Raw genomic sequence first — 16,039 nt, 5'->3', positions numbered from 1 at the left:
GTGGAGTGTGAAGTGGAGGTAGGTTAAGGTAAAGATGGGAAATTCTAACACATTGTACCTGCATACAACTACGCAATTATAAATGAATTAAAATATATATTTATTGCGGCACATAGCACGAAAGTTCAAAAAAAAAAAAAAAAAACTATTAACACATGTTACACATGAGACATAATGTTTCTTTGTAAAATGCAGCAAGTATCAATTTGGCTGTATGGGTAAAACTCATTGATTATTCATAGCCAAAACTCTTGTCTAATAAATTACTCTCTTTTCCATATCGCAGAAGTTTTACATTTTCCTTCTTTCAATGCATCAAGCACTCAATTTTAGTGCTTTCATCTGACATAGAATCTAAAAAAATCAGGAAAATTTGTTTTTGACTTTCCCTCTCTCACTCCTCTATCTCCTTATCTCCCTTAAATTCACAGCCTCCAGTTCTCTCACCTGCATCAAATATACAATCCTAGTGATTTAGTGTGCTGTTCCCTGTTGCCAACCTTCGGTTTTTTCAATAATTCCCTGTTTTCCATACAATTTTATGAAACCTCATAGAATTAATTTCATCACAAACCCTAAATTTCTTAGACCAACCAAAGATTTAACATTTTTTGACATCTGAATTACATGTCTGCCAGCAAAAACCTACCAACCGAAGCCCCAACTTCAACTCTACTTCTATATGTCTGTTTAATTTAATAGAGTTCCGAATAATTCGCAGTTGCCTCAAACCCCAATCTCATTAACAATTCCTCAAACCCCCAAATTCACCACATATGAAGCCCTTCTAGCCATAATATAATATGCTTGATAGGCGTGTGTGTCTTCTAAAAACCCAAACATAGATGTCACATAGGCGACAAAGGTTGAGTTCAATGTATTGCATACTTGTTATCTCATGAATATATGATAAGATTAATATGTAAGCAAATACTAGAAGCTTTATTTAGTTATCATCTTTCAGAGTAGTTTTCTGCATTTAATGCAAATTGTAAAAACAAGACAATTGCTACCAAAATGACAACAAAACAAGATGTAGCATTTTTCTATGTGCATTCTTCCTTCGGAGTCAAATATTGAATTAATTTATAGTCCTGAAAAGCCATAGAAGTAATTTCATAATGTAAATAAAATATTAACTAAGTTCTAAGCATTCGGTGACTGAGATACAAGTGATACTTTCTGAGAGGTAACTATGCATTATAATTATGAATGTGTTACATGCATTCATACTATGTTAGTTGCAATACTAGTGGTAGAAAATACTGTTAGAATGTGTCCCACATCGCTTGGAGTTGCCCCATTTGTACTAGTTATAAGGCTCTGGTTTCCCTCTCCTTAATACCTGGGTTTTAAGGAGAAGTGTGGGCTGGGCTTTTCAACTTGGTATCAGAGCTTGGTTGGGCCTATGACTAGTGGGCTATTTGTCCAGCTAGTGTGTGTTGTGGTCCAGGAGGGTGTGTTGGAATGTGTCCCACATCGCTTGGAGTTGCCCCATCTATGCTAGTTATAAGGCTCTAGTTTCCTACTCCTTAAATACCTGGGTTTTAAGGAGAAGTGTGGGTTGGGCTTTTCAACTACCAATGTAGTGAACATGGCACGTGCATCAAATGTGCAACATCACTAATTTTTGCATGGTCAAATTTTTATCTAATAATTCACCCTCTCATCATGTATCACAAAAAGTTTTTGGAAATCATCTCTATCCCTTTAGATTTGCTTCACTAAATACACACCACCAGCTTCAAGCCCACGCACATCCTCTTCAAAGAATCCTTGAACACTTGTAGGGCAAAATTTATTAAAGTTCCAGTAACAAGTCAAGCCAAATGCAGCTCTCCACTTCACCTCAACCTCAACCTCCCCAATAGCAGTTAAAAATGTCTGAGTGTTACTCTGCTTTGATTTCTTCGTATACTGAAGGTCAAAAGAATTGAGTCTAATTCGTTCAAACCATTCATAGGTGCTATCACCATAAAATGTAACCAACACGTGACCCTCTTCCTCTGTGTTACCAATCGATGGAATCATATCCACCCCATATCCATATCCCAAATCTATCAATTTTTCTTTTATCAATGCATCAAGCATTTCGAGTGTGGTGCCTTCATCCAATGTAGAATCCAAAATATCAAAATCCAATTTGCCACATGCCTCTTACTTCTCCATTTCCCTTTATTTCCCCTGAAGGAATCATTTCTTCCTATTCATAACGGCCATCAAATGTGTCATCTTAGTGCTTCTAGGAGCAAATGTATTGGTGCCCACAATTGCCAATTCCTTAGATTTGATTCTAGAATCTATACCTTCTTTTTATTTACCAATTCCTCTGGAATTAATATCATCACAGATCCTAGATTTCTTACATAACAATTCATTAATTTGACATTTTTGATAGCCGAATTACCATGTACAATTTTACGGTGACGAATTTCTTACCACATACTATTTTACATCAAACAATTTCCTAAATTTCTTACACTAAACAATTTCCTTCTTTCAATGCATCAAGCATAGCCCCCTCGTCCAATGTTGAATCCAAATTGAAGTCTCCCTCCCTCCCTCCCTCCCTCCCTCCCTCTCTCTCTCTCTCTCTCTCTCTCTCTGCCTTCATCCAATCTTAAAGGTAACTATGCATTATAATTGTGAATGTGCTGAGTGCATTCATGCTATGTTAGTTGCAATACTAGTTGTAGCAAATAGCAATAAAGTGTGCATGGGACGCGTATCAAATGTCCAACATCACTAATCTTTGCATAATCAAATTCCTGTTGTATCTCAAAAAGTTTTTGGAACCATATCTATCCTTTTCGATCTGCTTCATTGAATACATACCGCCAAGTTCAAGCCCACTCACATCTAGTTCAACGAACATTAGTGGGGTGAAATTTGTTAAGGTTCCAACAGCAAGAAGTCAAGCCAAGTGCAGCCCTTCAATCACCACAAACAATGTAGAATCAAAACAATTGAAATCCAAATTGCCACATGCCTCTTACATCTCCATTTCCTTTGATCACCATTGAAGAAATCACAACTTCGTTTTCTGTCACGGCCATCAAATGTGCCATCTTTGCGCTTCAAGTAGCAAATCTATTAATGCCCACAATTGCCAACTCAGATTTGGTTATAGAATTCATACCTTCCTTTTCTTACCAATTCCTCTGGAATTAATATCCTTACAGATCCTAAATTTTTTACACCAACAATTCATTGATTTGAAATTTTTGATAGCCGAATTACCATATACAATTTTACACTGAACAATTATTTACCGTGTGCAATTTTACACTGAACAATTTCCTAAATTTCTTATACTAAACAATTTTCCTTCTTTCAATGCATCAAGCATTTCAAGCATGAAGCCTTTATCCAATGTAGAATCCAAAACATCAAAATCAAAATTGACATCTCAGCCTTTGCCTTCATCTAATGTGAAACGTAACTATGCATTATAATTATGAATATGTTATGTGCATTCATGCTATGTTAGTTGCAATACTAGTGGCAGAAAATACTAATATAGCGAACACGGCACATGCATCAATGTCCAACATCACTGATTTTTGCATAGTCAAATTTCTATCTAATAATTCACCCTCTCGTCGTGTATCAAAAAAAGTTTTTAGAAACCATCTCTAGCCCTTTCAATTTGCTTCACTAAATACACACCACCAGCTTCAAGCCCATGCACATCATCTTCAAAGAACCCTTGAAAACTTATAGGGCAAAATTTAGGTGGTGTTTGGGAACTTGGTTTTTTGGTTTTTTTTTTTTGTCTTTTCACTAAAAGACAAATTGGTTACAAAATCAAAAAAAACAAATCCAAACAAAATATCACATCAAACCCCATAATCATTTCACTTTTTCTCTCACAAACATCACATCTCACCACAAAAAAACTCAACTATCTTTCCAAACACAAAAAAAAATTAATCCAAAAATATCCTACAACTAAAAAAACCTGCAAAAAAAACTCACTTCCCAAACACCCGCTTAATAAGGTTCTAGCAACAAGTCAAGCCAAATGTAACTCTCCACTTCACCTCAACCTCAGCCTCTCCAACAGCAGTTAAAAATGTCTTGAGTGTTAGTCTGCTTTGATTTCTTTGTATAGTGAAGATCAAAAAAATTGAGTCTAATTCGTTCAAACCATTCATAGGTGCTATTACCATAAAATGTAACCAACACGTGGCCCTCTTCCTTTGTGTTACAAACTAATGGAATCACATCCACGTCATATCTATATCCCAAATCTATCAATTTTTCTTTTATCAACGCATATCCAATGTAGAATCTAAAATATCAAAATCCAAATTGCCACGTGCCTCTTACTTCTCCATTTCCCTTTATCACCCTTGAAGGAATCATTTCTTCCTATTCCATCATGGCCATCAAATGTGCCATTTTAGTGCTTCTAGGAGCAAATATATTGGTGCCCCCAATTGCCAATTCCCTAGATTTGATTCTAGAATCTATACCTTCTTTTTTCTTACCAATTCCTTTGGAATTAATATCATCACAGATCCTAAATTTATTACACAACAATTCATTAATTTGACATTTGTGATAGCCGAATAACCATGTACAATTTTACATTGAACAATTTCTTACCACGTATTATTTTACATTGAGCAATTTCATATGCTGAACAATTTCCTAAAATTCTTACACTAAACAATTTCCTTCTTTCAATGCATCAAGCATGGCGCCTTTGTCCAATGTAGAATCCAAAAAATCAAAATCCAAAGTGACGTCTCCCTCTCTCTGCCTTCATTCAATCTTAAAAGTAACTATGCATTATAATTGTGAATGTGTTGAGTGCATTCACGCTATGTTAGTTGCAATACTAGTAGCAAATAGCAATAAAGCGTGCATGGTATGTGTATCAAATATGCAACATCACTAATTTTTGCATAGTCAAATTCTTGTTGTATCTCAAAAAGTTTTTAGAAACCATAACTATCCCTTTTGGTCAGCTTCACTAAATACACACTGCCAGGTTCAAGCCCACTCACATCCACTTCAACGAACGTTAGTAGGGCAATATTTGTTAAGGTTCCAGCAATAAAAAGTCAAGCCAAGTGCAGCTCTTCAATTACCTCAAACAATGTAGAATCAAAAACACAACTTGACACAACTTGAAAACAACTTAGGTTTGGAAAATAAGTTCAAAAACAGCTTGTATTTGGGAAATTTGTTTTAAAATGGCATGAGTTTAGTAAATAATTCCATTCGAAAATCATGGCAAGCCACTTATCTGGATGAACTCTTCAAATTGGCTACAATCTCACTGCACTTCTTCAGAAGGTATAACATTTGCTAAGAAATGTCGATGCTGTTGGTCGAGGCACTGTCATTCTGATAGCTCTTGCTGCTCGTTGCCTTGCCTTGGGGATATTCCATGTTGAAGGCATTGACAATGTGACCAACACTGCAATTCTAACGCATAGCCGGGATTTGGGAAGGGAGAGAAAGCTAAGGCGGCAAAGTTGAGAGCATTACCTGATAAAAGTTCACAACATTGTCGTTGATGGTTGTGCACGAAGGTGATACAGGATTCAGATAATTGCCAATAATGGAGCCACTGGTTTTGTTAATGCTAGGCAGCATTTTCTCTAACCTAGAACTTGCATTCCCCTCCAACTTGAATCCGACATGTCGAGTTGCAGTCTTAACACTGTTGATAGACACCATTTCATCACCTGGCAACAAAGGTTGAGTTCAATGTATTGCATTCTTTTTATCTCATGAATATATCATAAGATTAAAATATAAGCAAAAGCTAGAAGCTTTATTTAGTTATCATCTTTCAGAGTAGTTTTCTACATTTAATACAAATTGTAAAAACAAGACAACTGCTACCAAAATGCCAACAAAACAAGATGTAGCATTTTTCAATGTGCATTCTTGCTTCAGAGTCAAATATTGAATTAATTTATATTCCTGAAAAGCCATAGAAATAATTTCATTATGTAAAGAAAATATTAACTAAGTTCTAACCATTCAATGACTGAGATACAAGTGATACTTTGTAAGAGGTAACTATGCATTATAATTGTGAATGTGTTAGGTGCATTCATACTATGTTAGTTGCAATACTAGTGGTAGAAAATACCAATATAGTGAACATGGTACGTGCATCAAATGTGCAACATCGCTAATTTTGCATAGTCAAATTTCTATCTAATAATTCACCTACTCGTCATGTATCACAAAAAGTTCTTGAAAACCATCTCTAGTCCTTTCGATTTGCTTCACTAAATACACACCACCAGCTTCAAGTGCATACAAATTCTCTTCAAAGAACCCTTGAACACTTGTAGGGCAAAATTTATTAAGGTTCTAGCAACAAGTCAAAGCAAATGTAGCTCTCCACTTCACCTCAACCTCAGCCTCTGCTTCGATTTCTTTGTATAGTGAAGATCAAAAGAAATGAGTTTAATTGGTTCAAACCATTCATAGGTGCTATTACCATAAAATGTAACCAACATGAGACCCTCTCCCTTTGTGTTACAAACTGATGGAAGCATATCCACCTCATATCTATATCCCAAATCTATCCATTTTTCTTTTATCAATGCATCAAGCATTTCGAGTGCGGTGCCTTCATCCAATGTAGAATCTAAAATATCAAAATCCAAATTGCCACATGCCTCCATTTCCCTTTATCACCCTTGAAGAAATCATTTCTTCCTATTCCATCACGGCCATCAAATGTGCCATCTTAGTGCTTCTAGGAGAAAATCCATCGGTGCCCCCTATTGCCAATTCCTTAGATTTGATTCTAGAATCTATACCTTCTTTTTTCTTACCAATTCATCCGGAATTAATATCATCACAGACCCTAAATTTGTTACACAACAATTCATTAATTTGACATTTTTGATAGCCGAATTACCATGTATAATTTTACGGTTAACAATTTCTTACCACGTACTATTTTACATTGAACAATTTCTTCCGCTGAATAATTTCCTAAATTTCTTACACTAAACAATTTCCTTCTTTCAATGCATCAAGCATGGCGCCTTTGTCCAATGTAGAATTCAAAAAATCAAAATCCAAATTGACGTCTCCATCTCTCAGCCTTCATTCAATCTTAAAAGTAACTATGCATTATAATTGTGAATGTGTTGAGTGCATTCTTGCTATGTTAGTTGCAATATTAGTTGTAGCAAATAGCAATAAAGCGTGCATGGCACGTGTATCAAATGTGCAACATCACTAAATTTTTCATAGTCAAATTCTTGTTGTATCTCAAAAAGTTTTTTGAAACCATATCTATCCCTTTCGATCTACTTCACTGAATATACACTGCCAAGTTCAAGCCTACTCACATCCACTTCAACGAACGTTAGTCAAATTCCTATTCTATCTCAAAAAGTTTTTTGGAAACCATATCTATCCCTTTCGATCTACTTCATTGAATATACACTGTCAGGTTCAAGCCTCACATCCACTTCAACGAACGTTAGTAGGGCGAAATTTGTTAAGGTTCCAGCTACAAGAAGTCAAGCCAAGTGCAGCTCTTCAATCACTTCAAACAATGTAAAATGAAGATAATTGAAATCCAAATTGCCACACACCTCTTACATCTCCATTTCCCTTGATCACTATTGAAGAAATCACAACTTTGTTTTCCTTTGCGGCCATCAAATGTGCCATCTTAGTACTTCTAACAGCAAATCTATTGATGCCCACAATTGCCAACTCCCTAGATTTGATTGTAGAATTCAAATCTTCCTTTTCTTACCAATTCCTCCAGAATTAATATCCTCACAGATCCTAAATTTTTTACAACAACAATTCATTGATTTGAAATTTTTTATAGCCGAACTACCATATACAATTTTACATTGAACAATTACATACTCTGTACAATTTTACACCGAATGATTTCCTAAATTTCTTACTCTAAACAAATTTCCTTCTTTTAATGCATCAAGTATTTCAAGCATGGGGCCTTCATTCAATGTAGAATCCAAAACATCAAAATCCAAATTGACATCTCAGTCTTTGCTTTCATCCAATGTGAAACGTAACTACACATTATAATTATGAATGTGTTATGTGCATTCATGCTATGTTAGTTGCAATACTAGGTGTAGCAAATAGCAATAGAGGGTGCGTAGCACATGCATCAAATGTGCAACATCACTAATTTTTGCAAAGTCAAAATTCTTTGTAATATTCTTTCTAACCTTGAATTGCTAAAAGTTGTTGGAAACCATCTCTAGCACTTTCAATCTGCTTCACTGAATATACAGCGCCAGGTTCGAGCCCACTCACATCCACTTCAAAGAACACTTGTAGGGCAAAATTTGTTAGTGTTCTGCCAACAAGAAGTCAAGGCAAGTGCAACTCGCTAATTCACATCATCCCCAACCTCCCCAACAACAGTAAAAAATGTCTGATTATTAGTTTGCTTCGATTTCTTTGTGAGGGAACAAATCTAACTGGTTCAAACCATAAAATGCAACAAACACATGACCCTCTTCCTTTGTATTATAGATTGATGGAGAAGCTAAAGCTTCATCAAATATTTTCCCTAGCCACCAAAAATGTTAATTGACCTTTCCCCAAATCATATCTCCCACCTCATGTCCATATCCCAAATTTTTCAGTTTTCCTTTTTTCAATGCATCAAGCATTTAAATTGCGGTGCCTTCATCCAATGTGGAATCTAAATCAAAATCTAATCTAAATTGTCATCTAGCTTCTCCATTTCCCTTCATCACCATTGAAGAAATCACAAATTCCATTTCCATTGCGGCCATCAAATGTGCCATCTTAGTTGCACATCTAATTGCCAACTCCATAGATTTGATTATAGAATCCTTACCTTCCTTTTCTTACCAATTCCTCTGGCATTCATATCATCACAAATCCTAAATTTCTTACACTAAACATTCATTGATATGATATTTTTGATAAACGAACTATCACATACTATTTTACACTAAACAAATTCTTATGTTGAACAAATTTCCTTATTTCAATGCATCAAGCATTTCAAGCGTGGTGCCTTCATCCTATTTAAAAACAAAATCAAAATTGATGTCTCCCTCTCTGCCTTCATCTAATGTTATGCATTATAATTGTAAATGTGTTGTGTGCATTCATGATGTGTAAGTTGCAATACTAGTTTTAGCAAATAGTAATAAAGCGTGGATGGCTAGTGCATCACATGTGTGACGTCACTAATTTTTGCATAGTCAAATTTCTATTTAATACTTCACTCTCTCATCTCGATTGGTTTTTGGAAACCATCTCTAGCCCTTCCGAGTTGTTTCACTGAATACACATTGCCAAGTTCAAGCCCACTCACATCCACTTCAAAGAACACTTGTAGAGCGAAATTTGTTGAGGTTCCACAACAAGAAGTCAAAACAAGTGCAACTCTCGTGTTCACCTCATCCTTAACCTCCCTAATAACAATTAAAAATGTCTATGTTAGCGTACTTCAATTTCTTTGTATAGTGAATATCAAAAGGAACGAGTTATACTAGTTCAAACCATTCACAAGTGCTATCGCCATAAAATGCAACCAACACAGGACCTTATTCCTTGGTATTACAGACTGATGAAGAAGCTAAAGTTTCATCAAATATTTTCCTTGGCCATTACAAATGTGACTCGATTTTTTCCCAAACCATATCTCCCACCTCATAACCATTCCCCAAATCTTTCTATTTTCTTTCTTTCAATGCATCAAGCATTTCAAGTGTGACGCCTTCATCCAATGTACAATCAAAAAAATAAAATCCAAATTGCCATGTGCCTTTTGCTTCTACATTTCTTTTGATCATCCTTGAAGAAATCACAATTTCCTTTTCCATTGCGGTCATCAAATGTGCCACTTCAGTGCTTTTAGCAACAAACCTGTTAGAATTTACCATCACCTACCACCACTACCACCTCACCTACTCCACTAAACCACTCCACTAAACCTAACCCACTACACCACTACCACCTCAACTACTCCACTAAACCTAACCCACTACACCACTATCACCATCCACTACACCTACATCTATATAAGGAACTATTTGTAATAGACAGAATATTAATAGACAAGAATATCAAAATATTAATCAATAATACATATATTTCTACATGGTATCAGAGCTATAGGTTAGCTCTTGGTGAGCTTCACCTTCCGGCGGGCGGCAACCTTGCCTTCACCGCCCGCCGGACCCTAACCTGTTACATAATCAAATCTCAAACAGACCTGATTCACACCTCACAAAACATCTCATTTCATTCATCTGTTTCGTACCCTGTTGGCCTTCTTCCTTACCTTGCCGATCGGCGCCACCGCGCTACTTGCCTTGCTGTCACCGCCGTTAGACTTTCCGGCGTTGGTTCTCTACTCGCCGCCAGTGCTCTTCGCTTGTCATTTCTCTCCGGCGCAACCCCCCAGAACCGTCGCCCAGCGTCTCGCCGGCCTACTCCTCTCCGCCGCCGCCGTTCATTATGGCTTGCTGAAGCCGCTCCTGCAGCGCCGCAGCCGTGGCCACTGCTCCCATCCAGTAGGTCTCCATTCCCCGAGAGAGAGAGAGAGACTCCTTCCGGGCTAGGTTTTTGGCCACCCAAAATGGTAGCTGACCGCGGCAAGAAATCGAAGGTCGCCGATAGAACTCAGGACGAACATTCCGATCACATTGACACTGACCTTGTCCTCTCGATCGAAAAGTTGCAGGAGGTCCAAGACGACCTCGACAAGTTTAATGAAGAAGCTAGCGAGAAAGTTTTGGAAGTAGAGCAGAAGTATAATGAGATCCGCAGGCCTGTCTATGTTAAACGGAATGAGATCATCAATTCTATTCCTGACTTTTGGTTGACCGCTTTCTTGAGTCATCCTGCACTTGGTGATCTTTTGAGCGAGGAAGACTCAAAGATTTTCAAGTACCTAGATTCTCTTGAGGAGAATAAAGAAGAAAAGAGCAAACAACACAGGGGGGACATAGCACACACTGTCACTCTCTCTCTCTAATAATCACCCCACATGCCTCAAGATATTTCACGTGGGTACTCCACCTCCATAGACACATCAAATATTTTATTCACACCCAAAATCATCATTTTCCACCGCCCCACTTTTTAAACATATTATTATTATTATTTTAAATATATTATTATTATTATTTCTTTCTTTTATTTTTATTTTTATTTTTTTCACTTTATTAAAAATAAAAAATAAATAAAAAAAACAATTGCAACCAATTTACAAATTTGCACAATACACTCATTTTATTCATATCGGGATCAACCCCGATCCACATTTTACACAAAAAAAAAAAAAAAAAAAAAAAAAACAACAACAACAACAACAACAACAAAAATCCACAACAACAGCTTTGTTTTCTTTTCTGCAGACGGCCACCCACCATCCTACTCTACTGCAGGTCTCTTCTTTTTGCCTCCGTCCTGGGCGGCCCTTGCCGGTGTTGCCTCCGTGTTTCCCACTCCACTGGGCATGATCACTACTCCCTGCTCCTCCACTGCAGCATATGGCGGCCCTCCAAATCGGAACATCACGGTGGCCTTCCGCTTCAGCTCCTTATTTTCTGCTTTCAGCACACTTATCTCTGCTCGCGCATCCTTATACATGCGTTGGAGCAGAGCCAGTTGGGCGTTTAACTGCTGCACCTCATTTGCCCTACTCTGCAGCCGGTTCGACAAGTTTGTCACCGCAGTCATGGTTTCCACACATGACTTCAATGTATACTGATTGGCTTCCACATCCGACTGCACTGCCATTCTTTGCTCCACAGACCGCATCGGAAAGTTCAACAGAGCAAACTCCGGGGCGCTTGGTTGAGGTTCCAGTGCCACCGCACCAGTTCTCTCTCTTGTTGACTCGTTGAGGTCGGGAAAGAGGGTGAGCAGACTCCGGGAAGACGAGGCCATTTTCTGGGCAACAGAGTGTTACAGAATATCTCTCGTTACAGAGTATTACAGAGTTTCTCTCTCAGCAACCGCAGAGTTTTTCAGAGGTTTTGTAGCAAGTTTTGTCTCTGCCTCAGCCTCAGCATCAACCTTGGTTAAATAGCCAAGGCAGCCACGCGCATCGCGCGTCTCTTGACGCCAGCCGACCAACGGGCGCGCAAGCCAAGGCGCCCACGTGCCTCGCCATCATGTCCGGCACGTCTTTTTATGGATTGGGCACGCCTTTTGATGGCACGCCTTTTTGAAAGATTGGGCACACCTTTTGAGGGTGCGACTTTTTATGGGTCCGACAAGACTCTGTAAACTGTCCCGACATAGATTCCGGTTAGTTTCTACACGGGTCCGACAAGACTCTGTAAACTGTCCCGACATTGATTCCGGTTAGTTTCTACAAGGGTCCGACAAGACTCAGTAAACTGTCCCGACATTGATTCCGGTTAGCTCCTGCAAGGGTCCGACAAGACTCTGTAAACTGTCCCGACATTGATTCCGGTTAGTTTCTACAAGGGTCCAGCAAGACTCCGTAAACTGTCTTCTACAACGGTCCGACATGACCCCATAAACTGTCTTCTACATCGGTCCGACACGAGCCAGTGTCTTCTACATCGGTCTTCTACAACGGTCTGACACGACCATACAGTGTCTCCTATCCTCTTTTATTTTTTATGTATTTTCTTGTTTTGTTACTCTCTCCAAACTCAAGTTGGTTCGTTTCTATCCTCCTTAAGTTTGCGGGGGGCTGTTAGAATTTACCATCACCTACCACCACTACCACCTCACCTACTCCACTAAACCACTCCACTAAACCTAACCCACTACACCACTACCACCTCAACTACTCCACTAAACCTAACCCACTACACCACTATCACCATCCACTACACCTACATCTATATAAGGAACTATTTGTAATAGACAGAATATTAATAGACAAGAATATCACCAATTGCAACTCCTTAGATTTGATTATAGAATCCAAAAAATCAAAATTTAAATTGACGTCTCCCTCTCTAACTTCTCTATAATACCTTTATCAGCCTAGAAAAAATTACAGCTTCTTGCTTTGTTTATGACCATCAAATGTGCCATCTTAATGGTTCTATAGTAAATGTGTTGCCTTAAATTGCCAACTCCTTAGGTTTGATTATAAAATCCGTACATTTCTTTTTCTTACCAAGTAAAAGCATCATATTCCCTAAATTCCTTACATTGAACACTCATTGATTTGACATTTTTGACAACCGAATTACAATGTCTACAAGCGTTAACCTTGCCATCAAAAGCGCTAAGCTTAACTCTATTGTACACGCCCATTTAACTACGTATATGTTGTAACAAATTGTTACTTTCCTCATCCCATTTTGGCTATCAAACTCCCAAACCATTAATTTACCTCCTACGAATCCCTTCAAGCTACCATTAATTTACTAATTTGTAGGACACTTCATAAACATAACAGACACATGCACAACATGTTCTATTATTATTAAAAAATAAAATTAGCATTAAAAATTAGACTTGGATATGCTTTGGATAGTTGGGAGACACACATATCCATTGCTTAGACATATATAAAATACATTACAAAGTTTGAACAAAGTTACTTAGGATCTAGCGATACAAAAAAACAATATTAATTTATACTTATGAATCCATCCTCCTTTAAACTTTAAAAAATGTGTTTTGTTAGAGCATGTTTGTGTTGTGTCACACGTCTTTGTCTATGGGAACCTGTTCTGTCAGTGGTGAGACATGGGTGCTTTGGTTGTGCTACTAACAATACCAGTTCAGCCATAACCGCTGCTCGCCTGCAGAGGAAGACGCATGTCAACATAGGAATATTGTGAACTGTAATTTGGTACATGCACTCGTGCCACAATATTAGATAATTTTAAAGCTTACAATCTGATAAATATAATAATATTTTATAGGATGCTTAGATGTATGTGTGGCACAACGTAATTGCACAAGTAATTATATATACGTATTTTTTTTTTTTATTCGTAACACAAGCCATTATATAAACCATATATAAGTAAAAAAAAATTATTTCTGAGCAATGTTAATATTTTGGAATGTTACGGCAAGATCACTAAAAATGAGAACCGATATTTTTCAAACTATAACACAAGCGATATCCTTAATTGTACACAGATTTGAATTTAATGCATAGCATATTGTGGCCGCGTGCATTCAAGCTATGTTGGTTGTAGCAATAGATCATGCATTGCACGGCATCAAAGTGCAGCGTCATTGATTTTGGCATAGTCAAATTTCTAATTCTATCTAAAAATTCACCTTCACTCCTTGTATTACAACAAGTTTTCAATATTTCTTCTATTTCAATCAAAGCATCTTCATAGCTTCCTGTCACCAAACTCACTACCATTACATGTACAATCTTAGTGCTTTTAGCAACCCCCAGTTACTAAACTTTTTTAATCCCAATTATAGAATTTAAACGTTCCATTTTCTTAGCATTCTTACATTGACTTCTACAACATCTAAATTACCATGTCTGGCAGCACAAAACCTACCATCCCTGGCCCCCAATTTTAACTCTGTTTTTTACCTATCGATTGAATGAGTTCTCGACAATGTCTAGTTTTGTTAGACCAATGTCATTTTTTCTTTTAAAGAATCGAAGGAAACGAAAAGCAATGTTCAAAACAAGAACATCAGACGAGGGCTACCGCCTGTTAAATTAGCAATCAGTAAACCTGTAATCGATTCAGGAGGTTCATCATCCGTCACAACAAGGTGTCTCTAAATTTAAAACCCATCATAAATGTTTACATAATTGACAAAGTTAAAGCGCATTGCATCCTCATTATGCCTCGAAAGCAAAACCCTATACCCTTAATTTTGCCAAATTTTCAAAAACCCACATAACTACTACCAAAATGTAGGCAAACAACAAGTCAGCATTCTCAAATAACTCTTCTTGATTTGGAATCAAATATTGCATTGATTTCTATATCTTAAAACCCAAAAAAAGCAATTAAGAAAGCAAACCCAATATGCGAATGAAACAATGAAAGTTTCAAGAATCGCTTACCCTTTGTTCAGTCGAGGGATTTGAAAAGAGATTTGAAAAAAGAAAGAAGAAATTAGGTAAAATATAAATAAAATATACTTATATTTCATGTAGTTTCACCCCTTTAACCTTTTGCTTTTCAAATCTCTAAATCCCCCAACCAAACGCTTTAAACATGAACTTGCAATAGCACATACCTCCTAACCTGGTTCTTTAATGAACCCACACACATTGCTGCTATGCATTCTGCTTGCTTAAACCCTAAGATTTATGTGTGTATATATACATATATTTACATTTAGAGAAAGGGACGTGCTCTGCTTTGCTCTGCTTACAACTAATGGGAAGCAGAGAGTACACACACGCCACCTCAGCCTCGGCGCAATACAGTGCTCGCCCGTAGAGAACGACATGCGTCCTCAGTAGTATTTTTTGTGATCCCCTCTGCAATCCTGTAACCATGATTTTTACAAAGGAACTTGTTTGTGCAGTCATCCATTCAACATCCAATTCCAAAAAACCCGTGTCTTGAATCACCCCATTACAGTGCCACCTCCCCTTTGGCTTCGGGTTAGCCTCTAAATCCACCATCTGTTGCATTTTTAAAAAATTCCGACAAGGAACTAATGGCCATGGAAGTCACATCGTTCGCCATTTTAGGGGTATGCCCAAACCCACTGATTTCAATTCAACCATAGACTCTAACATGGTTGGATTTTAATGTAATTTAGTTTAAGTTCTTGAAAATAAAACAAAATTAAAAATTAATTTATATTTCAATCATATCTCTCTTTTATTTTCTTTTATGTTCATAATTGTTTTTTTTTTTTTTAATTCATAATTGGACGCACGATATATTTGTTCACAATGATTGATTCACTACCAAAACTTATATTATATTTTAATTTACTTTTTTATACAAATAAAAGAAACTTCAATGATAATTACATAATAATAAAATGACTATAAGAGATTGATACACATGAAGAACATTGCAACCACACAAACACTATTATATGAGAACAATTAGCAAGATAATCATGAATTTAT

The 16,039-nt window shown here is 37.1% G+C and overlaps 1 protein-coding gene across 6 annotated transcripts; it reads right to left on the bottom strand.

The window, feature by feature from the left end:
* Positions 1–280: 280 nt before the first annotated feature.
* Positions 281–15,688, bottom strand: LOC114262440 (uncharacterized). 6 transcript variants are annotated; one of them, XM_028202792.2, is made up of 4 exons: positions 15,187–15,688; positions 13,684–13,760; positions 5,503–5,702; positions 281–5,387 (listed from the first exon to the last, which is right to left on the bottom strand). In XM_028202792.2, exons 1-4 carry the CDS (start codon positions 15,219–15,221, stop codon positions 5,301–5,303), a joined length of 399 nt encoding a protein of 132 aa, XP_028058593.2. In that variant the 5' UTR covers positions 15,222–15,688; the 3' UTR covers positions 281–5,300. The 6 variants fall into 6 exon arrangements, 1 of the variants encoding a protein (XP_028058593.2); XR_014333773.1 differs by lacking the exon at positions 13,684–13,760; XR_003629358.2 differs by having other exon boundaries at positions 281–5,702; positions 15,325–15,688.
* Positions 15,689–16,039: the final 351 nt, after the last annotated feature.

This window comes from Camellia sinensis, chromosome 6, assembly GCF_055761805.1.
Source record: "Camellia sinensis isolate YWXY chromosome 6, ASM5576180v1, whole genome shotgun sequence".
Lineage (NCBI taxonomy): Eukaryota > Viridiplantae > Streptophyta > Magnoliopsida > Ericales > Theaceae > Camellia > Camellia sinensis.
Note: the sequence above shows the minus strand (reverse complement) of the source record. Positions and strands in the feature narration are given on the sequence as shown.